Source organism: Herpailurus yagouaroundi, unplaced genomic scaffold (genome assembly GCF_014898765.1).
Source record: "Herpailurus yagouaroundi ecotype Mexico unplaced genomic scaffold, PumYag 163, whole genome shotgun sequence".
NCBI lineage: Eukaryota > Metazoa > Chordata > Mammalia > Carnivora > Felidae > Herpailurus > Herpailurus yagouaroundi.
This window is the reverse complement of record NW_024412404.1, coordinates 13167249-13194266: the sequence shown is the minus strand read 5'-3', so window position 1 is coordinate 13194266 and position 27018 is coordinate 13167249. Positions and strand designations below refer to the sequence as shown.

General features: G+C 56.3%; 1 protein-coding gene across 1 annotated transcript; it reads left to right on the top strand.

The window, feature by feature from the left end:
* Positions 1–33: 33 nt before the first annotated feature.
* On the top strand, positions 34–25971 carry SPOCK2 (SPARC (osteonectin), cwcv and kazal like domains proteoglycan 2). Its single transcript, XM_040485317.1, has 11 exons — positions 34–249; positions 5360–5366; positions 14245–14292; positions 14534–14648; positions 15930–16044; positions 17836–17950; positions 18297–18413; positions 18884–19102; positions 20451–20513; positions 21912–22049; positions 22177–25971. The coding sequence occupies exons 1-11, from the start codon at positions 61–63 to the stop codon at positions 22320–22322; spliced, it is 1272 nt and encodes a 423-aa protein (XP_040341251.1). The 5' UTR covers positions 34–60; the 3' UTR covers positions 22323–25971.
* Positions 25972–27018: the final 1047 nt, after the last annotated feature.

Here is a 27018-nt window from a genome sequence, read left to right as displayed (position 1 = left end):
ATTAAAATACTGCAGAAGTCAAGACCCCCCCCGCCCCCCCGAGGTCCGACCCTGACCACGATGCGCGCCCCGGGCTGCGGGCGGCTGGTGCTGCCGCTGCTGCTCCTCGCCGCGGCCGCCCTGGCGGAAGGCGACGCCAAAGGGCTCAAGGAGGGCGAGACCCCCGGCAATTTCATGGAGGACGAGCAATGGCTGTCGTCCATCTCGCAGTACAGCGGCAAGATCAAGCACTGGAACCGCTTCCGAGACGTAAGTCTGCAGGGCCGCGAGGGCCGGGGGCGCGGGTCTGGGAAGGAAGGCTCGGAGCAGAGCCCCGGGCGCCGGAGCGGCGGCTGCACGTCGCAGCGACCCGCTCCGCAGCCCGGGCGGCTGACCGCACCGAGAGTAAACAACGTGCACCCACCCGGCTCCCTCCGGCCGTCGCCGGGACGGCTCGGCGCCCCCTCCCCGAGGCCCCCGGGCCCGGACCCCAAGCCCCACAACCACCCAGGGCGAGTCCTGGGCAAGGAGTTGCTCCAGGGGCCCGCGCTCCAGACGCTGTCTCCACTGCAGGCCGGGCGCGGAGAGGGGCGCGGAATGCAATGGGGGTGCAGGACGGGAGGGTGGGGGCCCCGGCTGCGGCTGAACCCCCGACCAGCTCCTTTTTTTTTTTTTTTTTTTTTTTTTGGTGGCAAAAAAAAGGAGGCCCCCAGGCCTGCCCCCAGCCGGGTGGATGCTGCAGGCTCCACATACGGGGCACTGCAGAAGGGGCAGGTCTGGGTGCGGCCGGGAAGGTAGCATCATCTTGTGCGAGTGCCCTCTGTTCCCACCTTGGGCTTTGGGGGAGGGAGGACAGAGGGGAGAGAGCCCTTGGTTGGGGCTTTGAGTTGGGGTGGGGGGGCGCGGGGGGGGTCCTAGCAATCCTCATTAGGCGACATGGTGAAAGGCGTGTCCATGACTGGGGGCGGGTGACAGCAGTCGAAAACAGCCGAGCCCACCTTTGGGTGGCCACCAGAGCCAGGTCTGGGGTCCCCATGCAGGGTGGCGCGAACTCATGGAGGCTGGTTTTCCAGGACCAACCTTTCGTGGGGGAGCCGGGCCCAGAGTAGGTAGCGGCTCCCATCCAGAGGGAAGACTGCGGAGCCCGGTGGCCTTGAAAAACCAGAGGGGAGGGCGCAAGAGCTGGGTCTGGGGTCTCTTCGCGGACGCCTGCCCGAACCCTGGCTTAACCTTGGGCCGAACTTAGCCTGGTGGGGGTTGGGGAGGCGGCTGCGGACTCGCTGGCGCTGGCGTTGCTGCAGCACTTTGTTTACGGGCACCTGTAGATCGGAGGGGAAACCAGAGGCTGCGTTCCCAGAAGGGGGAAGTTGGGGAGAGGGGGGCGGGGGCGGAGAGCAGAGGGCGTGGCTGGGACCCAGAGAAGGGGGGGCGGGGTGTGAGGTGGAGGATGGGCCCGGATGCAGATGCACCAGAGGAGAACGCTGGTCCTGGCCACCAAGTGCTCTCAGATGCCTCTAATATGACCCCGGTTCTTGCTTTTCATTTGCCACATTCCCTCATCAGACCCACCTGGTACAACACTGACCACACCGGTGACCTTTCTCATCTTCTCTTAAATTGTGCGTGTCCAGAAGTTCCTTAGAAATGTGTTTAAAACACACATGCTTCATATGATCTCCAGCCAAATGATGGAAAGAGGCAGAGATAAGGATTTTTTTGTTATGGTGAGAGAAGTGCCAGTTTCTCTTCAAAGTCTAGGGTAGGTTGTAATTCATCAGAAAGAATCGCATTCAGCCAGGTGCTGGGGCAGAGTGGCCAGGGACCCCAGAGCAGGCAGTTTGCCCCTCCTACGGCTGATCCAGCCAAGGGAGGCAGGACCCTCAGCGAGGGCTTTTCCGAGGCCCCTGCAGGCCCAGCACAGATTAGCTGCAACCGCCTGCCGCTGCCTGGGAAGCAGCACCACGGCGGCGACAGCAGCAGCGAGGGGGCGGCCGCAGGCTGGTCCATCCCAAATCCACGTGTCACCGGTCCAGGCCTCCCTCTGACTCGCTGGCTGTTTGATCTTCCAAAGTGAGACTGGTGAAGGTCAGAGGGAAAATAAATGCTTAATCAGAACAGTAAAGGTGTAAAAATAAAGATGCCTCCCCATCTCCCTTCCTCCACCTGCTTCCAATAGCCAACTCTGTAGGTGAGGATAAATGACTGACTGCTTGGCCCCCTGACACAAGGCTGCCCACCTGTCTCCCTGTACTGGTGCCAATCACTGCCTCCTTCCTCCAATGCTTATCACAGGAAAGGCAGCAGATTTGAAATTCTGCAGGACCTGACCCCATAGGGTCCATGGAAAGCTTTAGGGCATGTATTAATTTGGGTGGCCTCAGGCTTTTATAATGTCCTCTAAAACACCTTTTAAGGTAGCCTTGGCTTTGGGAAGACAGAATCAGGGAGAGGAGGACAAAGAAAGCTGGGCAGGAGGGTCTGGCTCTGGAGTTCCACTGGCAGCTTCTGCAGAAGGGCAGGAGGCTGCTAGCTCAGAGCCACTGCATTGCACAACTCTAGAGGTGCCACAGTATGAATGGCTCCCCCTGGAGTTGTGCAGTGCTCAGACCTTCCACAGGGACTGTGCCACCACTATAGACTCTTCTCATCCCTCCTCTGTTAGTAGAGGCCCCGCTTCATACTCTAAAGCCTGAAGGCCCTCTAGTTGTTCACAGTAACATAGGGCTTTATATACCTTTCATCAGGCCAGCTTTCCTGAAAATATGCCCCTTGGATCCTCAAAGGATCCTGGCATCGCCAGGTCGAACCAGAACCTAGTTCATAACCACAAAATGGCGCAGCCCCCCCCCCCCGCCCCGTTTTCCCTCAGTAGAAGGGAAGCAAGCGGGAGGAGTGGAATGTTGTTGGGGAATAGGATGGAGGAGTCAGTACGGAAGGTGAGGGACAGGTCTCATTAAATGCTGTTGACTGAACTGAGGGGAGAAGACTCAGGGAATCACATGGAAGAGGTCAGGAGGATGAAGAAGAGGAAGAAAGCGTGGGCAGTTGCTGCAACATAGAATTGGCCTGAGCTGGTTAGAAGGGAGTTCAGTTTCGCATTCTTTCTCTGAGCGCTAGGATTATAGGGAGGCAGGATTTACCAGCAGAGTAATCCTCGCCTCCAGTGGGTGCAGGGCTCTCGCATCCTGTGCTTGGGTAGATTTCCTCTAATGCCCGGTGCCTTGCTGCCAGGGAGGAGAGAACGTCATGCCAGAGGAGAGGAGGAGGTTGGGATCTAGCTGTGCTCTACCCTAGGCAGGCCTGGGCTTTTCAGAGGCTTGCTCCCCAGTGCTATTATCTCCAGATTCCCTCCCTGCAGAACTGGGTGGGATTTGACTACAGGTCTCGGAATAGAGCATCCAAGGCCTCATAGATAGAGATGGACACGTGAGAGGAGGCAGGCCCATTACACAGCATTCTTCCCGGCGGGCTCCAAGAGCCTGGCTGGGCAGCACTGAGTGTTCTTTTTCTTCTTGGCTCTTCTCTACTTTGTACTCCACCTCCATTAAACTTTAATGATATTTATGGGCGTCTAGCACAGTGCTCGGCCCCCAGGAGGCATGCAGTTAACTAACATACCTTGAATCACCGATTGTGGTGAGTGCTTACATCTGCCAGTCCCTGCAGTAAACACTTGATCTGCATTGCCTCTCGTGCCCCTCAACAACCCGTGAGCTATTTATCATTTCTTTGTGATGCACCCATTCTATGGTTGAAGAAACGCCCCCTGCACAGAGAAGTTAAGGAATGTAACTTACCCAGGGGTTGAATAGCTGGTAAGTGGTAGAGCTGGGATTTGAATCCAGGTCATCTGATTAAAATCTGCTTTTAGGGAAACTCTAGGCCTAACCCTTAGTGAAAAATGGGAAGAAAGAAGTCTCCCCTAGTTTGTGCCCTGTGAGCCTTCAAGGTTGCCCTGGGCTGGAGCCGCTCCTCCTAGGAAGAGGGGGGCAAAGCCCTCAGTGTCTTCAGTAGGCTGCCACCAGCCTGCTCCCCACCCCATGACCTAGCGAGACCCGAAAGGCCGCTCTCTATCCAGGAGAGGCAGGAGTGCAGTATGCTAGGAGAGCTCTGGCCTGGGAGTTGGAAAGCCCGGGTTCAGGTTCTGACGCTGCCACTGGCTGGCCAAATGATGCCAGGTCCGTCCCATCCCCTCTCTGAGCTTTGGTTCAGGCTGGGAGGCTAAAACGAATGTGTAAGCATGGAGGCATCTTGTCAGAGGGCTGCAGGGCACCTGTTTCAGGCACTCTCCAGCCCCGTCGAAAACTGCCAGATGGATCATCATTTCTGTGCCCCCGTCCCCATGAGAAAGACTTTGATGTATGCTCACTCACTCACTCGTTCGCCGCCGCAGATCTGAGCACCAACCCTGTGCCAGGGGCTTCACCTGATCCTGGGAGCTGGCTCGGGGAAGTCATGCCTGCTGGTTACTCATGATTCTCACAGTTTTATGACCACCAAGTAAGCCAGTAACAGGTTTTAGCCACAAAGGGGCTCCCTTATCACCACCCCTCCCCTCTCCCCACTCCATACACCTAAATCGATGCAAGTGTGGGAATGAGCTGCACAGGTGTTTGTGAATAAGTGTGGGTGTGTGAGAAGAACCCCAAACTGGGTCAGAATGGATTCCATAATTGGGATTTGGGGATGGGAGGGTAGGTCCTTTCCTGGCCTCCTTCCGCATTCTGATTTTGAATCGTCTCCCAACTGGAGGGGCTGGCATCTCCTAGAGCCGCGTCAGCATGGTGAGGGGCACTTGAACACCCGGCGGGGCTCCAAGCCTTGGGAAGAGAGGGAGAGGAGAGCACTCTTTGCCTGGAGAGGCTGTCGTATGGTCCTCTCATCTTCCAGGGAGGCTAAAGAGGGTGGAAGATCAACACCACCCCCTCCCATTCTCCAGAAGGTCAGAAGTCTGTCTAGAGGAGCAGAAGAGTGCTATCCTGCCCCAAGGGCCCAGGGAGAACACTCAGCCTGTCTTCCTCATGGGAGGACAGAACTAGCTTTGTGACCTTGCGAGAGCTCCTTCCCGTTTCTAGCCCTTGATTTTCCCATTGGTTTAATGGGCTGGCTAACAGAAGCATCTACAGAGCTCTTATCATTCTTTGGCTCTAGGAGGGTGGCACCAGAGTCAGTCAACAGCCCCTTCACCCGAAGACGTACCCCACCCACCCCCCTCCGCCCCTCCCACTAGCTGGGCAGCACAGTCTTTGGGTTGAGGGAAGGGATTTTCTCTTTGCTCCAGAGGAAGTATCTGTGACCAGAGCAGGGTAGGGTTTGCATTAGCCAGAGACAGAGAAACCTGAGAAATGGGGCCTTAATGATATCTTGGGGCAAATACCAGGAGGTAGTCCTACGCCCCTGTGTATGTTTCCCTGCAGGTATAACATGGGTCTTCTTTGGGCTGTAAACAGGGAAACTGTATGCCTAGGCCTAGGCCTGGATACACCGCCGTACCTCACCTTGGTGGGCAGACCTAGGCCCACCTACAGGCTGTGGGGTGCTGTGGTTCTTGACATGCGACAGCCTCTTAGCTCCTAAGGGCTCAGCCAGAGTTCATTTGTGGGCATAGCCCCTTCCTCAGGCTTCCCACGGTATTTATTGGTCATAAATTCATTTGGCACATGTTGGCACTGCCTCGCGATATCACCTCCACTGTGGGCTTGTATCTCAAAAGTCCTCCCGCCAGCCTTTTTAATGTGTGTTGATCACGTTCCTCTCACGGTTAAACTCCTGAGGGCAGCATCTGGGGACAGACTACTTGCACACCTTACCCCCCTGTCCTCCGGGGGGCTGTGCACACAGTAGGTGCTCAGTGTAGATGTATGCATTGTGGAATGTGCCAGAAAGGATCTCAGCTAACTCGTCCTGTGAGCCACCCTCCTCACCGTCCTCTCTGGGTAGCAGCATGGTGGGTGCTGGGGCTCCGGGCTGAGCCATGTTGCTTATCTGGGGAGCTCTCTTCCTCTTTCTGGACCCTGGAAGGTTGAGGCAGTCCAACTAGAACCCTGGCACCCTGACTCTCCAATGATTCATTTGGAGGAGAAGGGAGTGCATGATGCCTTGAAGGAAGATTGTCCTTCAGCCCCTGTGTCTGTGGGCCTGGACCTGGCTGATGCCAGCCTCGCCCTTTCAGCCTCCTCCCCATCCTCAGTATGCCTCCAGAGCAGTCCATCCACCTGTCAGACCCGGGAGCAGCTAAGCACAGGACTCTCGCAGGCAGGGCACAGGTTCCCCTCGGCAGGGCCTCCTGCCCCCCCCCCCCCCCCCAGCTCTCTTCCCTGACATCAGAAAAGATGTCAAGGCTTCACTCAGCTAGAAGGATAAGCCAGGCCTGGCCAGTGTCTTACCTCTACCTGAAGGACACCCTCTGGCTCTTCCCCTGCTCCCTTGTTCCCTTGTAGGAGTCTGAGCTTCAGGCTCTTTCCCCTCTATTCTCAGAGCTCTCAGCTTGGAAGAGCTGGGGGAGCAGAACCATGGAGCCTCAGTGGCTCTAAAGCACAAGCTCCCACATTTTACAGATGGAGACGCAGACCCAGAGAGGTGCAGGCACCTGAGAACCCTTCTCCCCTCTCAGCCCCGTGTTCTTTCCTCACACCATGCCTGTGTTTCCTCGGGGAGTAAATCCTGTCTCCACTCATGTTCCAGAAGGGAAATCGAGGTCTTGAGGCAGCTCAGAATAGAATTTCCAACCCCCTCTCCCTTGCACCCCGCCCCTGTCCTCTCTGCCCTTTATGGACCCCTGGGGCTGCCGCCTAGAACCAGAAACCCAAGGGCGGGGGTGTGGCTGTGATGCCCAGAGCAGTGGAGAGGTCAAGCCCGTGGAGTGCGGGCAGGGGTGCTTGCATACCTGCGGCCAGGTGGAGCCCTTGGCATGCTGGGAGTGATAAGCACATTTTGGCCCTGCAAGGAAATTCCTCCAAGGGGAGAAGGGGTGGAGGCCGAGAGTCTCACAGATGCCTGTCTCCTTCTGTTTGCTCAGGCCGAATACGTAGCCCCTGCCACTCCCTCTGAGAGAGGAACAAATATTTAATGACTGCTCCTGTTTTCACAGCCTCCACAGGGCAGGCACTGCCCCCTCAAGATGCCTCCTGCCTGGGTATGTGACGCAGGAGTCGGTATTCGGCTGAGAAGGAGCCTAGATAGCCCGCACTGGGCCCCTCCTCACTCCTTTCTGGGTCCCTCACTCAGTGATCCTCTGGCTATTTGTAGGGGTGGGGGGCGGTGGGAGGAGGCCCCAGCCACAACGGCCCCCCCCCCCCCCCCCACCCCGGGCCTTCTCCTGGGGACTGGGCTTCATCGGAGGCTCCCTTGCCTGAGGAATGAGGCAAAAATAGTGCTGGGCACCGGGCCTTTTGGAGGTTGAGAGGGGCCTGGCCCACTTACATTTTTAGAGGTTCTTGATCTATTAAAAAATGAAGAAATGCCCTAACAAGGTTACAGAAGTTGTGCTGTGTTTAAAGTCTCACGATGAACATCTTTCTGTCCTGTTCGTGTGCCTCTGTGCCTCTGCCTCGTTTGGTGACAATATCCAAAGTCTATATTTGAGGCCCCCCCTGTGACCGTGAGACCCAAAAGCACCTCTGCCCCCCTCCACTCCCACTGGAACCCTGGCTTCAGTGGTCCTGTTTCGTGGCTTTTGAAAGTGCAGTGCTCCGCAGTTTCTGAAGTCCTCTGAGACGTTGCACTGGGTCCCCCTGCAGCTCAGGGTGGAAGGCAAGGGAGCCTGCCCATTTTACGGACACAGAGGTGGGCTACGGGGAGGGCAGTATTCCAGCAGGCTGTCTTGCTGGCAGTCAGAGGCAAGGCCAGGCGGGAGCCCAGTGCCCTGATTCCACGTTGGGGGGGGGGGGGGCGTCAGGCTCCCCATCACACTCTGATGCAAAGAGACAGGTGGAGATTTGCCCAGGTGCTTTTTAGCCCAATACATCGGGGCCCCGGGGGCTGCTCTTCTTCTGCTACATTCACTGTTGTGTCCTGTCTCCCTCACCAGATGGAGAGGCTGGGAGAGATTGGGTTAATTCAAGCTGTGAAGTGAGCGGGTGATTTGGGTGCTAATTAAAATGACAGGAAGTAAACAGCGCTTGGAAACACCCAGCATGCGCCCCCTAAGCCCGGCTAGGCCTGCGCACATACCACCAGCTCTCCCCCAGCTTGGCACAGTGGGCCCTGTCTCCATGGCAACCGAGCTGAGCCGCAGAGATCAAAGCAGGAGATGGGTTAGCTCCAAACCAGCAGAACCGGGGGCTTATGAAGGGGTTTGTGGGAAGCGCCTGAAGAAGACTGGGTCCAGGTGTCTCTCCCCACCCTTGCCAGCCCCTCCTCTGGCTACAGGACTCCCCATCTAGGGGTTGAAGCGGAGCTGGTGTGGTGGGAGGAACCATCCATGAGCTGGGATTGGGCCTGGCCTGGGACTTTCCTCACCTGCTGAAGTTTATGGGTTTACGGAGCGGTATGGAGTCCTGGTTAGGGGCATGGATTCTGGAATCCCAGTTCTGGGGGGTGGTGGGAGGGGTGCCAGTACCCTGCTGTGCAATTGATATGGGATCCTGCGTAAGTCACTTAACCTCTCCAAGCCTCGATTTTATCGTCTAGAAACAGGGATAATAATAGTAATTTTCTCTCAGGGTTGTTGGAACGAGTAAGTACCTGAGCCGATGATATAAGGTGCTTAGCACAATGCCTGCCAAGTGGTAATTGCTGAAAAGATATTAGCTGTTATTAGCAGTATTTTTACTATGTGCTAGGTGCTGGGCATAGACAGATGACTTTTATAAGGTGTCTGCCCTCAAGGAACTGGCCATCTAAATAAGGCAGAAGCAAGGGCATCCCTTGGTGTAACTGTACCAGCTGCAGTTGGCCCGAAGGAAAACTAGCTATGGGGCCAGGTTAGGGAAGATGATGGCCGAGTCGGGCTTTGAAAGAAGAATAGAAATCCTGGGGGCGGATGCAAACACACATCCCACTTGGGGAAGGAGGCTATGCCGAGGTCGGGCCATGCTTGAAGCATCGGCTGAAAGGACATGGGGCTGGCGTAGCCAGGAACAGATCGAGAGAAGGCTTTCTTCTGTAGGTGACCGGGAACGGTGAGGATTTTTAAATACAGTATTTATTGTAGTTTTTTCCCTTCATTAGAAAGTAAAACATGTTCACTGGGGTGCCTGGCTGGCTCAGTTGGTTGAACATGTGACTCTTGATTTCGGGACTGTGAGTTCAAGCTCCACATTGGGCATAGAGCTTACATAAAAAATTAAAAAAAAAAAATTAAATTAAAAAGAAAAAAGTGGGGCACTTGGGTGGCAAAGTCAGTTAAGCATTCCATCTCTTTTTTTATTAAAAAAACTTTTAAATGTTTATTTATTTTTAAGAGAGAGGAGCAGAGAAAGAGAGAGAGAGAAAGGGAGACACAGAATCTGAAGCAGGCTTCAGGCTCTGAGCTGTCAGCACAGAGCCTGACACGGGGCTCAAATCATGACCTGAGCTGAAGTCAGACGCTTATCCAACTGAGCCACCCAGGTGCCCCAAGGCATTCCATCTCTTGATCTCAGCTTAGGTCTTAATCTCAGGGTCATGAGTTTAAGCCCCAAACTGGGTGTGAAGCCTACTTAAAAAAAAAATGTTTTGGGGCGCCCGGGTGGCTCAGTCGGTCGAGCGTCTGACTTCAGCTCAGGTCATGATCTCACGGTTCGTGGGTTCGAGCCCCGCGTCGGGCTCTGTGCTGACAGCTCAGAGCCTGGAGCCTGTTTCAGATTCTGTATCTCCCTCCCTCGGCCCCTTCCCCGCTCATGCCCTGTCTCTCTCTGTCTCAAAAATAAATAAACATTGTTTTTAATGTTTTTAAGTGAAAAAGAAAAAAAAAAGTAAAACATGTTCACATTGTAGAAATTTTGGAAACTTGGAAAAAAGCAGAAAGATGCCAAAATCCTTTGTATTCCTATCCCCCAGAGCAAACCGTGTTAACGTTTTGCTACGAATCCTTTTTACCTACTAACCTTTAGGATTTTTTTTCAAAATGAGAACGAAGTATACATTCAGTGAAGAGTTTTAAGGAGGGAGAGATGTGGTCAGAATTGTGTCTGGAAGGACCCCTGTTGCTGTGGCCGTGTCGAGGACAAACAGTGGGAGACCCGCCGGGGACGTGGCAGCGACTGAGGCTGGGGTTGGCAAGGTGGGACAGGGGCATGGTGGGGAGGAAGGCAGGCTGGAGACAGCGGGTGGGGTGGACAGGATGTGCAGATGATAAGCATGGCCTTTGCCTTGCTCTTGTAAACTTGGCGAGGGTGCCGTGATGTGCACGCCACGGGAGAAGGCGCAGAGCCCGGGTTCCCGTGAGTCAGCCTGTGCCTGGCGCACTGAGCATCTGCTTTGTGTGTGGCGCCTTCAGAGGGAGGGAGTAGCTGCTCTTTTTCCTCCCCGAGGCCCTATGTTACGGGCGACAACGCCAGAGGAGATGAGGACAGCATTAGACCCAACGTGCAGAGCTGGAAGGACCCTACCTCGGAGAGCTGCTCAGCACCAGTGAGGGCTCTACCAGAGCCAGCCCACCCATACGGGCCTTTTAACATGTTCGGAAGGTGGTTCTGATGCGCAGCCATTGCTGAGACCCACATGGCACAGAGGAGGACCCTTAACCCCGAGGATGCTCAGGGAGCCAAGCTTAGAGCAGTCTCCGAGCCCAAAGGCCTCCCCACCTCTTCTGCACCCCCTTCTCAGTGCAAGACTGTTCCTCTCTCAGTGAGCGAGGCCTCGCCTACGCACGTCGGGTCGTCCGAGAGGTCCTGACTCGGCTGTTCCTCTGTCTTCTGGCCCTTGGCTGGCTGCCCTGCCTCCCTGGGCCTCAGTTTCCTCCTTTTTAATGGGGTTGATCCTATTGGTCCTGCCGGTTTCCCAGGATCGTGAGGGTAGAAGGAAGACAGTTACATGAAACTATTTGGAGAGGACGTAATTTGAAAGCACCATGAAATACAAGTCGTGGTGCACTTGTACATTCCAAAAGTTCTTCCACAGGCCTGCTCTGTGCTGAGCACCGCTGGGCGCAGGGGTGGTCACGGCTGCTGAAATCAACCGGGTAAAATAGATGTGCTCTTCCTTTGCCCAGAAATGTGGATCTCAGCCCAGGACCCACCTTCCCTCTGGCCTGGCCCTCGCTCCAGAGCACTGGGCAGGGGCTCTTCGGAATCCTTGTTTCTCAGGGGAGGACATGATAGATCAGCAGCAAAGCCGGGACAGCACCAGGCCCCCTGTTTCCTGAGACGACCCTAGTGCCTTTATGAGGCCATTTGTCACAACTGCTAATAAGCCCACTTGGGTGCCATAAATAGACACCATTGCACTGAAAGGCATTATTCACACTTACCAACAAACACCTCCTTTTCAGCATATAGATTGTGCCAGCCCACACCCAACCTCAGGGTCCCCTGAGTATATCCCTGGGCTCTGCCCCTGTGCCACCCACAGGACCCCATCACCGTTCCCCAAGGGATGCCCCAGGGTGATTCTCCTCACACTCCACTGGTCTCTGCTGTCCCTGGGGGCTGGGGGGAGAGCTCTGTCTCCTCACTTGCAGGGGCTCCTCATGGGACCTCTCCCTGCTCCTTTTCTGCTCCTCTGCCCAGAGTCCTTGGTCTCTTGTTCTGCTGTAACAGCTTTTATTAGTTGAGTGCTTTCTGGACACCGAGCGCCCCTCAGACACCATCTTTAATCTCTGAGTGGTCCTAGGAGATGGGTGCTGGGCTCCTAAAGGTCAAGGCGCTTGCCCAGGGTGTGCTGCTAAGGGAAGTATGGGGACTGTGTGACCCTGGGGCCCTCTCTCTTTCTCATCCCCCTCTCTGGCTGGCGGCTCCCACTCTCCTGGGAGCGAAGGCTGCTGAGACATGGGCGGCGGGCAGGAACAGGCAGAGTGAAGGGTACGGAGAGAGAGAAGGGTACAGAGGAGATGGACAAAAATGCACAGAAACACCCATGAAGGCAATACAGGTAGCACAGAGCTAGCACAGCCAGGCCCTCGTGGGGAGAGGTCTGCTGGTCTCTCTCCCTCCCCTTCCCCCCAGCCCCCCCCTCGCCTTCTCTGTCTGTGTGGAAGAGGCAGGAGGGCCAAGCCCGAGGGAGGGCCTTGGCACCCAAGTGGGAAAACTGGGGGCTGCTCACAGAAGTGGGCTTTGTTAACCTCGTTTCTGGATAAAAACCATCTGGCATTGGGTGAGCTGCCTCGAAGTGTCCTTGTTTCCTTGCACACCCAGCATGCGCTGTTACCTACACGTGTGTGCCTGCGAACACACGCTCACAGACGGGACCTGCACACCAGCACATACACACGCTACAAATGTGTGCCTGCGAGTGCGCACGCGTGCACCCAGGGCCCTCGTGAATGCACATGCGTGTGCAGAAGCACATACACAGGCATACACTTGGCCCCGGCCCCTTCCTGGCCTTCGCCCAGGAGGCCATGTCGGTAAGGGCCCTCGCCCCTGCCCGGTGCCCTGATGCTTGGCAGCTTCCAGAGTCAGTGGCCTCAAAGCCCTGGGGCTTTCAAAGCACTTGTGGGTGCTTGTTGCTGCCTCCATGTAGCTGCCCTCTAGTGCGGGAACCCCATGCCCTCTTCTCCAGGCCTGCCAAGGGTCTGGCCCCTCCCCACCCGCACCCCCACCCTGCAGCGTGGCCTCTGTCTTCCATCCCTGCACAACTCTGATCTTTGGGTGGATGGGACTCAGGATGAAGGGTGCGGCTGCACGTGGCTTCTCATGCCCCTTCGCCCCCCAGCTCCAGAGCCCCATCCAGAGGAGGCCAGCAGCTGGCTCCGTGATGTTGCCAGCCTGCGGTCCCAAGAAGCCGTCTCCCCACCTGCCTGCCGGAGCTTCCACCAGGAGTGCCTTGGGAGCTGTTTGCTGGTTTCAGCAGCTGCCTCTGCCCCACAGGGGCTAGTGGGGAAACCGAAAGGAGTTGGGGATTTTGTGCCAGTGAGCTTAGGCCGGGCGGGAGCTGCTCTGCCTTGGCCACAGTAGGATCCGTGGGCCCAGGGAGGCCCTTGTGGCTGGAGCAGAGTGAGGGGCTATCTCCCTGTGCCTTAGGTCTTGGAGACTGTGTGCTGTAGCCAAAAGAGAGGTCTGTGCTAGGTGCAGAAGACCTGGGTTCTAAGACAATGGGATCTGGGATGGTTCATGTCCTGTCTCTGGGCCGTCCAACCTCTCCTGCAAATAGAGGGGGCTCGGCCAGATGACGTCAGAGGGCTTTATCAGGACCCTGGAATCTGAGGATTTGCAGCTGGACCAGGGTAACCAAGGAAAACATTGACATCGGGAAGGACCACAGCCCCCCTTTCTCTCAGTGCACCATCTAAACACTACAGGAAAGTCAGAACTTGAGTGAAAACAGTCTCTGTGCAGTGGAAGAGAGGCCCTCCCTCTTGCCCCACTCACATGGTGGCTGGTGGCAGGGGAGGGGACTACCAAGGGAAAGACCCTGGCTGAGGGAGAGAGTGGCATTTCTGGGACACTTAGGGCACAGTTGTGAGAATCACTGGTCCTGGGCACTATGGGTCCCTTAGACATCTGTCTGATGGTCAGGCCAGGGCAATGGAGAGATGGGGCCTTGCCCTTTCAAAGCCTCACCTCTAGTGGTCCTAAAGGCAGCCCTGAGTGGGCCCAGGCCTTAAGCTCCCTGTAGTGAAGACATAGGAATACTGTCCTCCAATTGAAGGCCATAGAGCTTAGAGAACTGTATAGTAATCAAAGACCATTGCCCAGCACCCACGGTCACATGATGAGGCCTGAGCGCACTGGGACCACATGGTCTAAGGGTGGGCATCACACTAAAATCCCCATCTCCCCTTCTCTCCTCCTGCTCCATTTCCCGTGATCTGCTGCTGCTGCTTCCGGATCCCCAGGAAGTAGAAGTAAGTACCCCCCAGAGTCTCTCTGTGGTCTCTCTGCAGCCCTGCACCCCACCCTCCTCTCCTTTCCCTCGCACCCTCTCCCTGCACCACCCAGCATGGGATGGAGGGGTAAAGAATATAAGGGAGAGGCCGGAGGGATTCTGGAAATGGGTTTGGGGGGATACAATTCTGGGAGAGGCAGCTAGCAGGGCCTGGGTCTGGGCAGCCCCTGGGGTGACAGCAATTAGCTTGGGGGAGCAGTGTCCCAGCCCTCTTCCCTCTTGGCCCTGGAGTTGAGCCTCGCCTCTAGGATGTAAATCTTAGCCCTTCCCTTCTTCCTTACCCCTGTGTCCTTCCTTAGGATGACTACATCAAGAGCTGGGAGGACAATCAGCAAGGAGATGAAGGTAATGTGCCCCTCCCAGGTGAGGGAATATGACTGATACTCCTGAAGATAAGAGGGCACATCCCGACCATGGCCTTGCGGGTTCTGTGGCATCCAGGCCCTGATGGCAGTTGAGCTGAGGAGCTCTGGTTATCAGGACTACTGGAGAGAGGAGCTTCCCAGCTCAGAAGTGGGGCTGGGGTCCCTGGGCTTTCTGGCATTGATTTCTAGGTGACCTATATTCTGGCCCTGTGTCCTTGCAGCCCTAGACACCACCAAGGACCCCTGCCAGAAGGTCAAGTGCAGCCGTCACAAGGTGTGCATTGCCCAGGGCTACCAGCGGGCCATGTGCATCAGCCGCAAGAAGCTGGAGCACAGGTGAGGGGCTTGGGGAGGTGGCGGTTCTTGGGGCATTGCTTAAATAGCAAGGGCTTGCCCGATTGTCTCCTATGTGGTAAATTATCTATTGCTGCAAAACAAACTTCCCCAAAACCTAGTGCTTAAGACAACAAATGTATTATCTCACATGGTTTCTTAGGGTCAAGAATCTAAAAATGGTTCTGTTGGGTGGTTCTGGCTCAGGGTCTGTCATGAGGTACAGTCAAGATGCTGGCTGGGGCTGCATCATCTGAAGGCTGGATTGGGGCTGGAGGATCCACTTCCAAGCTTGCTCGCGTGCCTATTGGTTCTAGTCATACGGACCTCTCCATAAGGATGCTTGAGTGTTCTCACAACGTGGCAGCCGGCTTCCCTAAGTGAGGCATGTAAAAGAGAGAGAGAACAAGGAGGAAGCCACAATGTCACTTATGATCTAGTCTCAGAAATCATGCACTGTTACTTCTGCTACTTCTCTTTATCAGGAGTGAGTCTCTAGGGGAAGGGAATTAGACTCCATCTTTTGAAGGGAGAGTGTCAAATAACCTGTGGACATATTTTAAAACCACCACACTGTATGAGATCAATCACCAAGCAGTGTGGGACTCAGGGAAAGTCTTATCTCTTCTCTGGGACTCAGTGTCCACATCCATAAGACAAGTAGGTTGGTCCAGATGGCTTAAGATTCCTTCCAGCTCTGACATGCAATGACTTAATGAAATATTTACGGTTGTAGCTTCTGAGGCTTGCAGAGGAGGGAAAGGTATTAGCTCTGTCCCAAGGACAACACCTGCCAGGATCCAAGACCCCTGGAAAAGGTCCCATTTCCCTCCCCTTTCTCCAGGAATCCCGGTTTCTATGTGAACTCTTTCATAGAAGAGTTTGTAAATGTTGGTGAACAACTCAAAGACAGAACCCTTGGTGGCCAAACAAAACAAATCTATGGGCTAGACGTGGCCTGTGGGCCATCAGTTTGCAACCTCTGATAAATCTTGCAGTCGGCCCTGGGGTTGCTGCCTGAAGGCCCTGTTGGACTCAGTGACCACAGGAAAGGGGAAGCCGGGGGTCTGTCCCCTGCCCGGTTGGCTCCACCCTTATAAGCGGGAGGAGGGTCTAGCTGGGGGTGACGGGGAGGGTGGGCCGGGGCAGGGAGGAGGCCACATGTGCTACAGATTGCAAGGGCTAGCTTCTTGTTAGAACCGGTCTCTCGAACCTTCCCTTTGCGTGTCCCTCTCTCATTTTTGCCTCCATCCCTGTGCCTTCTCCACCCCTGTCCTCCTGTAGGATCAAGCAACCTGCCCTGAAGCTCCCTGGAAACAAAGACACCATCTGTAAGCCCTGTCACATGGCCCCGCTCGCCTCCGTCTGCGGCTCTGACGGCCACACTTACAGCTCAGTGGTGAGGACCCCAGGCCCCGGGTGTGGGGGTGGGGGTGGGGGGTTACACCTGAAGCCACAGGGAGCAGAGAGGACGACTCGACCAGGGCCTCCTCTGGGGCTCCCGGTGCTGAAACAGAGCCGGAAGTGCTTGGTCGGTGCATTAAGTGTGGCTGACCATAGAAGGGTCACCTGAGCCCTGGGCTAGGGCTGCCTGAGAGTCCCAGCCAGACCCTGCCCCTGGCCTTAGGCAGATGCAGGTAGGCAGTGGGGCTTGGAGGACATAAGTGGTCAAGTAACTGCAAGTCAGAGTAAGTGAGGTGAGGTCCTCAAGAAAGTACCCAGGGCTCTGGAACGAAGGAGATGTGTCATCCAGTCGTCAGGGGTGACGGATGGATCTTACCACAGGCATATTCCCACCTGGAGGGCATGGTGTTCACTAGCAAGCACCAGGCACTCTGGGGCAGGAGGAAATAATCCTCCATGAGACAACCCTGTGGGAGGGAGTGGCGACGGTTGGTGGGGGGGGGGGGGGGGGGAATGGATCCCTACCTTACAGGATTTCTATGTGGGTTAAATGAGACCTTTGTGAAAGCATCTTATAAACTTTAAAGTACCATAGAAATGCAGGTGCTCGCCGTGACTGCTTCTGCTAGGGACCAGGAGGTGGTAGTTGCTTGGTTTTTGGAGGGCACTGTCAGCCAGGGTTGGGTTCTTGGGCTTAGGAACCCTTTTGGGGTGAGATGCAGATTTAAGAGTCACGCGCTATGGGTGCTGATTGAAGCTGGGGAGGGGTGAGGCCGCCGGGAGAGGAGAAGGAAGAGAGAGAGAATAAGCCAGAGGCTGAGGGCAGAAGGTACACTGAGGAGGCGGGAGGGATACAAAGGATCCCAGTGAGCTGACAGAGGGAGGGGGTGGAGGACAAGAGTGCTGTTGCACAGCCCAAGGACAGAGCAAGATTTGGGCAGGAAGCTGTGGTCTGAGGGTCATGGCGGTAAATAGTAAGGAGGGAGAGATCATCAGGACGTCAGGCTTGCATCCCAGCCCCACGGCCTTGGACACATTACTGGGCCTCTCTGAGCTTCCATGTTCTCTGCTGAGCACGAGAGACAGAATTCCTCCCTCGCGGAGCTGGGAGAGAATCTAAAACACTATGACCGCTTCTTAGTAGCCATCATCTCACGGGGATAAGCCAGACACGACAAAGGAAAACACTTTCAGGGCCAGGAGTGGATGCGACCCTCTCCGAGGCTGGCTTCAGCAAACAGCTGTGGCAGAGGGTTTTTAGTAAAGGCCGGGGGAATTAGCAGATGTTAGCAGATAGCTGGCAGCTTTTGTCCAGAGCTGAGCAAAGCCCCCCGGAGGTAACTGTGCAAAGACCATTGAGGGAGGGGCCAGCAGTCAGTTCCCCAGGAACTAAGGGACTGTGGTGAGAAGGAAGACAGGCCAGAAGGCAAGGAGGCAGTGGCAACAGGCAGCTAAATAGAGGGGTGTGAGGGGACGGGGTTGGGGGTACGGGGAGACTGGTGTCCTGGGAAAGATAACTGTGTAGAGAGATTAAGCTAGTGCAGACCAGGGTTCATGGGAGCCTTTGAATCCCTGGGAGGCCCCTTCCAGGGCCTTCAGCCCCCTCACACTGTGGACCTGTGGCTTCCCAGAGGGACCAGCAGGGCTAGCTATTCATGGGGACTGTCCCTCCTGTCAAAAATGGGGAAGGCAGCTGTGGCTGCCTGGTAGGCTGGAAGGACCCCCAGCTACAAGGACCCACGGGTGAGCCCCGCCATCACGCAGCCTGACCTTTCTTCCCGTGCAGTGTAAGCTGGAGCAGCAGGCCTGCCTGAGCAGCAAGCAGCTGACCGTGAGATGCGAGGGCCCCTGCCCCTGCCCCACAGAGCAGACCTCCCCGTCCACCACCGATGGCAAGCCAGGTAATGAAGAGTGCTGGGCCACAGCCAGGCTGGGGGAGGCCTCACTGCCAGCGTCTCCTGGGACGTCTCCTTCAGGGCTCAGGGATGGCCAGAGCAGGAAGGGAGAAGTGGCAAAAACAGGGACCTGCGGGGCTGGGGCGCTTGGGGCTCAGGTATAGGGAGCAGGTGCTGTGTGTTCTCAGTGCCAGGGACTGCAGTGGGGAGGAAGATGAGGGGTGATTTCTCCCCTTCCCCCTTGACCACTGCGCAGCCTCTGGCCTGTCGGGCAGCATCCCAAAGTGAGATCGTGCTGTGCTTCGCCCCCACCTTCACCCCTGCCCGTTTCTCCCCCTCCTACCGACTACAGAGACCTGCACAGGTCAAGACCTGGCTGACCTGGGGGACCGGCTGCGGGACTGGTTCCAGCTCCTTCATGAGAACGCCAAGCAAAATGGCTCTGCCAGCAGCGGGGCCAGCCTGGCCGGTAGTACAGAAGCTTCTTGCTGTGCCTGGGAGGGGGGAGGGCAATGGGGAGGCAGGGGTGCATTGAGCCAGCCTACCTTGTGCTACCTCCTGCCAGACCCTGAGCCTCAAAAAGGGCCTAACCCTGGAACAAGGGGAGGTAGGCTGCAACTTGGCAGGAGGGGTTCAGGTTAGCGAATAGGAAGAACTTCTCGACGAGTGTGGAAGGATCCCAAACCCTGAAATGGGTAGCCACGGGAAGGCGGGAAATTCTCTTCCCTGAAGGGCTCCCCAAACAGGGTTATGAATAGCTCAGGTATAGTCCTGTGTAGAGGCAGGGGGACTGACCTTCGCCTTTCTTGAGTGTCTCACTCCCACGGTTACAATCTGAGCTGCCCTGACCCTTCCCCTGAATAGATGGAGAAGGGATGGGTGGACAGATGGATGAAATGGCTTACCTTGAGCGTGACCTAACCGTGGCCTTCTCCCCAGGGCTGGACAAGAGCCTGGGGGCCAGCTGCAAGGATTCCATTGGCTGGATGTTCTCCAAGCTGGACACCAGTGCAGACCTCTTCCTGGACCAGACAGAGCTGGCGGCCATCAACCTGGACAAGTACGAGGTCTGCATCCGTCCCTTCTTCAATTCCTGCGACACCTACAAGGACGGCCGTGTCTCCACCGCTGAGTGGTGCTTCTGCTTCTGGAGGGAGAGTGAGTGTGGCGCCTCGCTGGCCCCGGCCCCCTGCCCCCCTTCCAGCTCACCTGCCTCCTGCTCCCTCCAGTGCCATGTCTGTCAGAGCCCGGGAAACCAATGCTTTAACTCCATTCCTTGTCAAGCTCCTCGGTGATCCGGATTTTGTGGGTCCTGGAGCACATGCCCTTTGGGAAAGTAAAAACTACAAATGTCAAATTTCCAAGCCTCCTCGGGGCCTTGGAGGGAACTGATGGATCCTAAAGCTGAAGCCATATTGGCTTCTTTAGTGGTTCCACTTCTGGGAGTGTCTCACATTATTTGCTCCCAATCTGTGATCGTGTAGGTGACCATCAGCCTTAGAGATAGGACATCATTTGCTAGGTTTATATATTCGGAACCAGAGCTGGACATGTGCTTAGAGGTCACCGAGGCCAAGTGGCAACCATCACCAATGGGGAAACTGAGGTTCCAACGGGTTGGCTGACCTGCTGGCCCGGAGGTAGGGAAGGCCCTGGTGCTCTGCCTCTGGTGTTCTGCCTGGTTGGTGGGAGTTCAGCATCCACGGCCTGAGGCCAAGCCTTCCACTAGGGCTCCACCATAGGCCGGTTTGGGACTCTGGGCCAGTCACTGAATCTTTCCAAATTCAGTTTCTTCATCAGCTCTAGGAGACTGTTGTGAGGGTGAATGGAGAAAATCTGCGTGCAGAGCACCGTGTAAATCACAAATCCATCTGCCAGAGTGAAGTGCCTCGATCACTTTTAGTGGCCCTCCTGCCCAGTCTTCCTGCTCTTTGCCCCAGCACATTCACCTTCCAGGCCTGGGAAACTCACTCTGTCGGTCCTATACAGCAGCCTCCTTGGGTAGGAGGCAGAGAATGATCTCATTTTACAACCAGCCAGGCCTCTAGTTGGGAAGGGCTAGGGACTTCTCAATGTCACAGGCAAGTTAGATTTGGCTGCTGTTATTCTCAGGCTTCTGTTTAACCTTGGGCCTTTCCCTTTGGGGAATCTGTGCCTTCCACCTCCTCTTCTGAATCCTGCACCCTGATCCCATGAGTTCCCAGCATCCTCAGAGAACCCCGGGCCTCTTGGGGCACCATGGCCCATGCCACAGCCAGGGAATGGCCTCCCCCAGTTGGAGTCTCCATGCTTTTTTTTTTTTATACCGAAGAGCCCCTTTGTCAGTTTTCAGGACCTTAGAGGGATCAGTGCATTCCACTACCACTGTGGGGCTTCCCCAAATCAAAGCCTGGGTATTTTCATCTTGTAGAGCCTCCTGCCTGGGCTTCTAAGCCTTGGGGGCCTCTCGTGAGTCCCACGAGCACCATGGGATGGCCCCCAGCAGAGGCTGCTTTTCTCCCCACAGAGCCTCCCTGCCTGGAGGAGCTGGAGCGCATCCAGATCCAGGAAGCTTCCAGGAAGAAGCCAGGTGAGGGGGTTCAGCTGGGCTCAGAGAAGGAGGCAGGGGAGGGCCGCCCCAGGGACCCCCTGAGGTGCAGGGACTCCAGCTCCTGGGTATTATGGAAGACATTGAGCCCAGAGGAGGCCCTGGCCTAGGAAGACAGGAAAGGGAACTCCCTTCCTGTTCTTATCCTCGTGGTGGGACAGGGTCTCCCAACCAGCCCCTCAATAAGTGTGTTTTAAGCACTAATTTTGTGCCCATACATTCTGGAGCTGGAGGGTGGGATACAGAAGGTTCAATTCATTTCAGCAGGGGTATGTGCAAAACTCAGATGAGCCCCGTCCATAGCAGATGTTCACGTAGGCAGCAAATACTTAGGCGCCAGCCCTAGAGAGACAGCAGTAGACCTGGCCCAGGTGACGGGCAAAACAGACTTGGTCCCTGGCCTCATAAAGCACACAGGTTACTTGGGAAAACAACACACAATTGACACACCAAAAAGATAGCACTACCGACTGTAGCTTGCAGAAGTATGGTGCCAAGGGAGAGCACAGTGGGTAGAAATTAGCCTGGGGATCTGCAAAGACCTCTGTGGGGAGCCGGTCTTCAAAGGAAGACCTGAGGGATGAGAATGAGCCAGCCCAGGGTGGGGAAAAGCTCAAGGATCTTGGGAAACAGTGAGAAAGGTGCCCCCACAGGAGGATGGTGGTGGCTGAGGGGACAGAGGGCCAAGGGGCAGATCCCTTGGGGCCCCATAGTTAATTGGGCCCATGGCATCAGTGCCCATGGGACCAAGTGCTGGAACCACCCCACGAAGCCTTGTTGACCGAGAGCCCAGTGGCCTTTGGGGACGGGTGTCAGTGCTACTTCCTCCAGGAAGCCACGCTCTTTCCTGCTGGCAGCACCCCTCTCTGGTCTGTGTTCCCCGAGCGTGCTCGCTGGGCCTCCAGGTGCCCATCCTGTGGTTCCTGGAATGGTCATTTCTACATGGGTCTCACCCGCATGCCCCAAGGGGCAGAGTCTCTGTCTGGGTCGGTGCTCTCAGAAGAAGTCTGTTGAGTGGACAGAGGAGGCGCACTTCTAGAGCCTGAGGGAAAATGGGTGGGCCCTGAGGCTGAGGGGAGAAGCCTGGGCACTGCCGGAGAGGACAGCCAGGCTAGAGGAGCTGTTGCAGGATATAGGGGGTGTTGAGCACTGTGACATCAGGGAGGCGGGTTTTCTCGGCCCCCGTGAGTCGAGCCAGAAGAAATGCTGGGCGTCCCGCCCTGGACGTCCGGCCTTGTCGGGTGGCTGGTACCTGGGGCGGCTGGGCTCTGGTGGGGTCTGGACCCTTGCCGCTCACGCCCAGGGCTCCAGGGCCACCTCTCCAAAGAGCTCACACCCCAGCGCATCTGCTCTGACCCTGCCGGGCCCTGTCACCTTCAGGAGTCTTCATCCCGAGCTGTGATGAGGACGGCTACTACGAGAAGACGCAGTGTGACCAGAGCAGTGGTGAATGCTGGTGTGCGGACCAGCTGGGCCAGGAGCTGCCAGGCACGCGCGTCCACGGCACCCCCGCCTGCGGTAAGGGCTGGGCGGCAGCATGGGACCCTCTGACCTGCACCTGGGAGGGCTTGTGGGGCACCCGCCAGCAGGGAGGAGGGCTGGCCGGCGGGGTCCTGACCTGCCCCTCGGCTTGTTCACTTCACAGACGAGATCCTGAGCTTCTCAGGGGACTTTGGGAGTGGTGTCGGCTGGGAGGACGAGGAGGAGAAGGAGACAGAGGAAGCAGGCGAGGAGGCCGAGGAGGAGGAGGGCGAGGCGGGCGAGGCGGACGATGGAGGCTACATCTGGTAGAGCCGTGGCAGGCCAGGGTGCCGACGGCTGGGGGAGACGGGCCAGCAGAGACCTGGACAGAAGCGGGCGGCTTATGAATGGATCCAGAAAATACAGTGGAAGGACCCTGGCTCCAACGGGGAGGACTGGGTGTGTGAGTGTGCATGGCACGCGTGTGGCACGTATGGCCAGGACGTGTGAATGTGTGTGTGTGTGTGTGCGTGTAGCATGCGCCGACAAACGTGTCCTTGGTCCCCGCTGCTCCAAAGACCTCCTTGTAGCTGTTTTCTTTCCATTTACTGTTGGTTTTAAATACACATCCACACACGTATACCACAAGGTCAAAATCGATGAAATGAGATGCTTCCTGCCACGTCCCAAGCCCCATTCGGGCCCGTCCTGACACCCTTGGGTTGCCCTACCTGGGGTTCCTTGTCTTGATTGCTAATCTTGGCTCAACCAGCCCTGCCTTCTCCTACCCTTGCCTGCCCTCTCCCTCCCTGCTTTTTAGGGGTCCCCACTGCAGAGGGGAGGGAGGGCGGGGAGCTGTCTGCTGTCTGAAGTCCTCCTAAGGCTGGGCCAGTTTGGCTGTGACACTCCCGCCACCCTCAGATGACGTGGGCTGGGCCACCTACTACAGTGACCCCTTTCTCTTCACCGGGTTCCCTGGCCCTGGAGAAACTCTCCTCTCCTAATCCAAGCCTGAGTGACCGAGGGTGGCTGAGGCGGAGAGGCAGGGGCAGGGGGTGGCCTCGCCAAGCTGCTGGGCGGGGAGCAGAGTGAGGAGGAAGGAAAAGGGGCCCAGGGTGAGTCTGCCTTTGCAGATCTGGCAGGAGCTCTGAAAAGTGGAGGCAGGGTAGCCCTGAGAGCCAAACCCTGGAGCAGCTGGGCCCCTCTCCGTGAGCCTCAGGTGGGGGCCTGGTCTGGGCTGCTCCCTTGGAGGCAGTGGGCAGTGGTTACACAGGTGGGTTCCGCCTGGCGTTGTGCCCCCGGTCCACTCCGGGAGCCTGAGGATCAGGCAGCAGGTGAAGAGGCCGGGTCTTGGCCAGGTGTGCACCCACCTCCTCTCTGCCCCCTTAATAAACGCTCCTCTCCCATCCAGGCCAGTGGAAAGGTCGTTCCTGAGACCTGGGGAAGGAGAAGCACAGAAAAGTTCCACTTGCCATGACTTTTCTCTATCTCTCCTTAAGACAGAGGCGCCAGGCCCATTTCCATCCCCTCTCCTCCCAGCACCAGGGGTTACCCTCTGACCGTTCTGAGGGTGCCCTGAGGCTGCTCTAGTGGAGGGGCTTCTCCGAGCTCTGAAGTGTTCAGAGGTTGTGAAGTCAGAGGGGATAGGACTGGGGCAACCAGAATCTGAAGCCATGCCTCCCTGTCCCCCCAAATCTCCGTATCAGGTGGGAGCCCGGATGGATGAAACCATGCCCCATGGCATGATGAAACCATGTTTTGTTCTAATCTGTCCCGTTCTCCCTGTTGAAGCAAATTCCTTAATACCTTTGTTGAAGAATTTCCAACCTGGATCTGGGCCTCTCATGCCCTTCTGTGTGCTGTGAGCACAGTGTGTGTGTGTGTGTGTGTGTGTGTGTGTGTGTGTGTGTGTGTGTACGAGAGTCTAGGGGCCGTCCCTGGGGGCCTGGGAGGTGAGGAGGGGTGCCTGTGTGCTGGGCGGGCAGCAGGTGTGGTGTCCCCCCGGCATGGCTCCCTGGGCAAGGCTCCAGCCTGTGCCTGCCAGCTTCTGCAGCATCTGCTGTGTCTGTCGGACCTCATGGAAGAACCTCACCTAGTCTGCCCCTTTTACTGCACCCCGGAATCGACATCTTCCAAGTTTTCTCTTGGGGAAAATAGTGAAACTGCAGTTAGCCCCACGAACCCCGCTTCTCATTCCACAGCACAGCAGCACGATTCTGGTCGTGAAGGTGTCACGCTGTTCCAGAGCCAGCCCCCACCCCCACCCCCGCCCCGCATCCCGTCTCCCTAGCCCCCTCCCTGTCCTCCCACCTTCTCCCTCTGGCCCCGGCTCAGTTCAGGGAACTGCCCTCTGCCCTCTGAGCAGGCCACCCCTCTCTCACTCGGAGCTACTTGAAGCTTCCCAGAGCTCTCGCTAGGTATGGAGTCTGTCTCTTCCCTCTGCCCCAGCTGAGGCTTCCAGAACTGTTGCTGGGCGTGGCTGTTGAGGAGGCTGGGGCGTTCCCGGGTGGGGACGGGTGGGGAGGAAGGGGCACCCCTGTCTCACTGTTGCCCTCCCCTCCTCGGGGCACGTGCTCTCTCTGTCTCTGGGTCTTCTGATTGTGCTCGTTTCTTATGACCTTGTAAATATGTTGTAGAAAGAAAGCAAAAGGCGCTGAACTAGACCCTGGGGGGACTCAGGGGTCCCGCCTTGCCCTGTCTCTGAAGCCCCCACACTGCTTTTCACCCCACTCTCTGAGACTGAGGCCCCCCAAAGCTAGACAAAGCAGCTTGTTCCCAGTGGGTCGACAGCCTCCAAGTGACTTATCACACAAGCTGTAGGTCTTCTCGTGAACAAGGTTGCAAGGTGGCCCTTCCTTGGCTCCTCGGATTCATGCCCTTGACCGAGCTGCCTGCTACCGGCCCCTCCCATGTCCTTCTACTGGGATATCCTCTCTCCCCTGGGTTAGGCGGGCAGTGGCGTTAGGGCTCTGTTGAAAAGAGCTCAGTCAAAATTTAAGAGCAGTTTCTTGCCTGGCCCTGGAGCTGCCCTTGGCCACCCCAGGCGTCCTCACCCGTGGGCGCTGGGAGAGATAGGAACACCTAAGATGGGGGAGTTGGAGTTGGAGAGAACAAATGTGCCTTGAGAGACCACTCAGAGGGTTCAGGGTGATGGGGAAGGAGGCATGCGCCCGAGCTCAGGAAGGAGGAAGAGGAAGGTGAAGTTGATGAGGGCACCATGGGGCATCATGACTGCCCCCGATTGTCCTGCTGGTGCTGTGACCAACATGTGGTCAGTGGTCACACTTCCTTCCCCACGCTGTCCCCCTGGTGTCAGTGGCCACCCCCGCGCCTCTCATGAGCTCTGTCTGCTTCCAGCTTCACCTCTGAGTGGGTGGAGTCCATGGGACCCGCGCCGGAACCTTCCATTTCACCAAAGCCTCACCTCAGCCCTTGGGGAAGACGAATGGCTAATGTACTGGCACCCAGCACCATTGTGAGGCTGTGGGCTGGCGGGGGGGGGGGGGGCACAGGGAAGAGACACTGGGGGCACAAAAAGAGACGGGAGACATCCCGAGGAAGTCCCAAGCAGAGCAAACTGCTTTATAGCCTGAAGCCTACTTAAATTGTGTTATGTGCAATAACTGAGCTTAGAGTTAAGAATTGTGTTCAAGTGCTTGGATTTCCGTCTGTATATTTAAGTGCTGAAATCGTATCTTTCAGTAATTTTAGATGTCTTAAAAAAATCGAAAAACAAAGTGTTAGACCGTGTGTGTGCATTGATGGGCACTCAAGCGTCCCGTGAGTCACCCCACCCTCTCCCTTTCCCCTGTGTCCCCAGCCCCTCACCCCCAGCACCCCCTCCACTTGGGGACCCCGCCTCGTGTTGTCTCTATCTGCCTATTACTCAGCCTAAGGAAACAAGTACACCCCACACATGCATAAAGGAAATCAAATGTTATTTTTAAGAAAACAGAAAATAAAAACTTTATAAACACCACCCACTGGCGATGTTCTGATTACTCTTCCCCTTGGCGTCATTTTTAACAAGAATGACATTCACAGATGCGGTCGCAGCCTACAGACTGACGGTCAGCATGCTTCCCTTATTCACCGTCATGTGTGAGACCCCAGAGAGGGGGGGCCAGGAGAGGGGGGCCTGATGTGAGGGGAGAACCGAGATCAACTTAGAAGGATTTCTGGTCTTGTTGCAAATATCCACGCAGTATATTTGTATATATGCCAATAAACACATCTATACCACAGAGTGGAGACCAAACCCTATGTCCTGCGTTTTCCATTAACTTATTATGAACCTTTCCCCGCATCATTGAAATTATTTGAAGACCTGACTTTAATAGTGGCATGGTGTTCCATGACATGGATGTACGTGATGAATTTAATCATTTCCCTATTTTGGGACATTTGTACTGTTCCCAATCTCTTGACACTCTCAACTCTGTCTAGCCCTAGAACTTGCTAACCGTGACCTTCGGCAAGTCGTCTGGCAGACAGAGAGAAGAGCTCGTCTCACAAGGATGACTCTTCATAACCTGTGGAAGTGCTTTCTAACCAGTGGAAACCCTGCGTGAGGTCTGGTTAACCTCCCCCACTGCCCAGTGCCAGCCCACAGCCAGGGCAGGCTCGGCCTGGCTGGCTGGAACAGATCCTAAGGCAAGGGAACTATCTTCTAGGCGTGGGAGACCATACCTCTCATTGTTTCTCACAGCTACCTGCAAGGTCAGCCTTGGAGGCTCAGGAGTCCTCCTGGAAGGATGTAAGGAAGGAGGCGTCTTGCCAAGGGGCCGCTCCCAGCATGCAGGATGGAGAATGGGGACAGAGGTCTCTGGGAACGGTTCACTGGCCGGGCTTGTGAGTGCCTGTTCTTTTAGAAATAGAGGAGCCATGGGGCGGGGGAGGGCCGGAGGTTGGCATCCGTCAATGGAAGCGTCTCCTATCAGCCTATGAGGTAGGTACTGTTATTAAGGCCCATTTTGCAGATGAGGAAGGTAAGTCTCAGAGAGGTTCGGTAACAACCAACGTACAG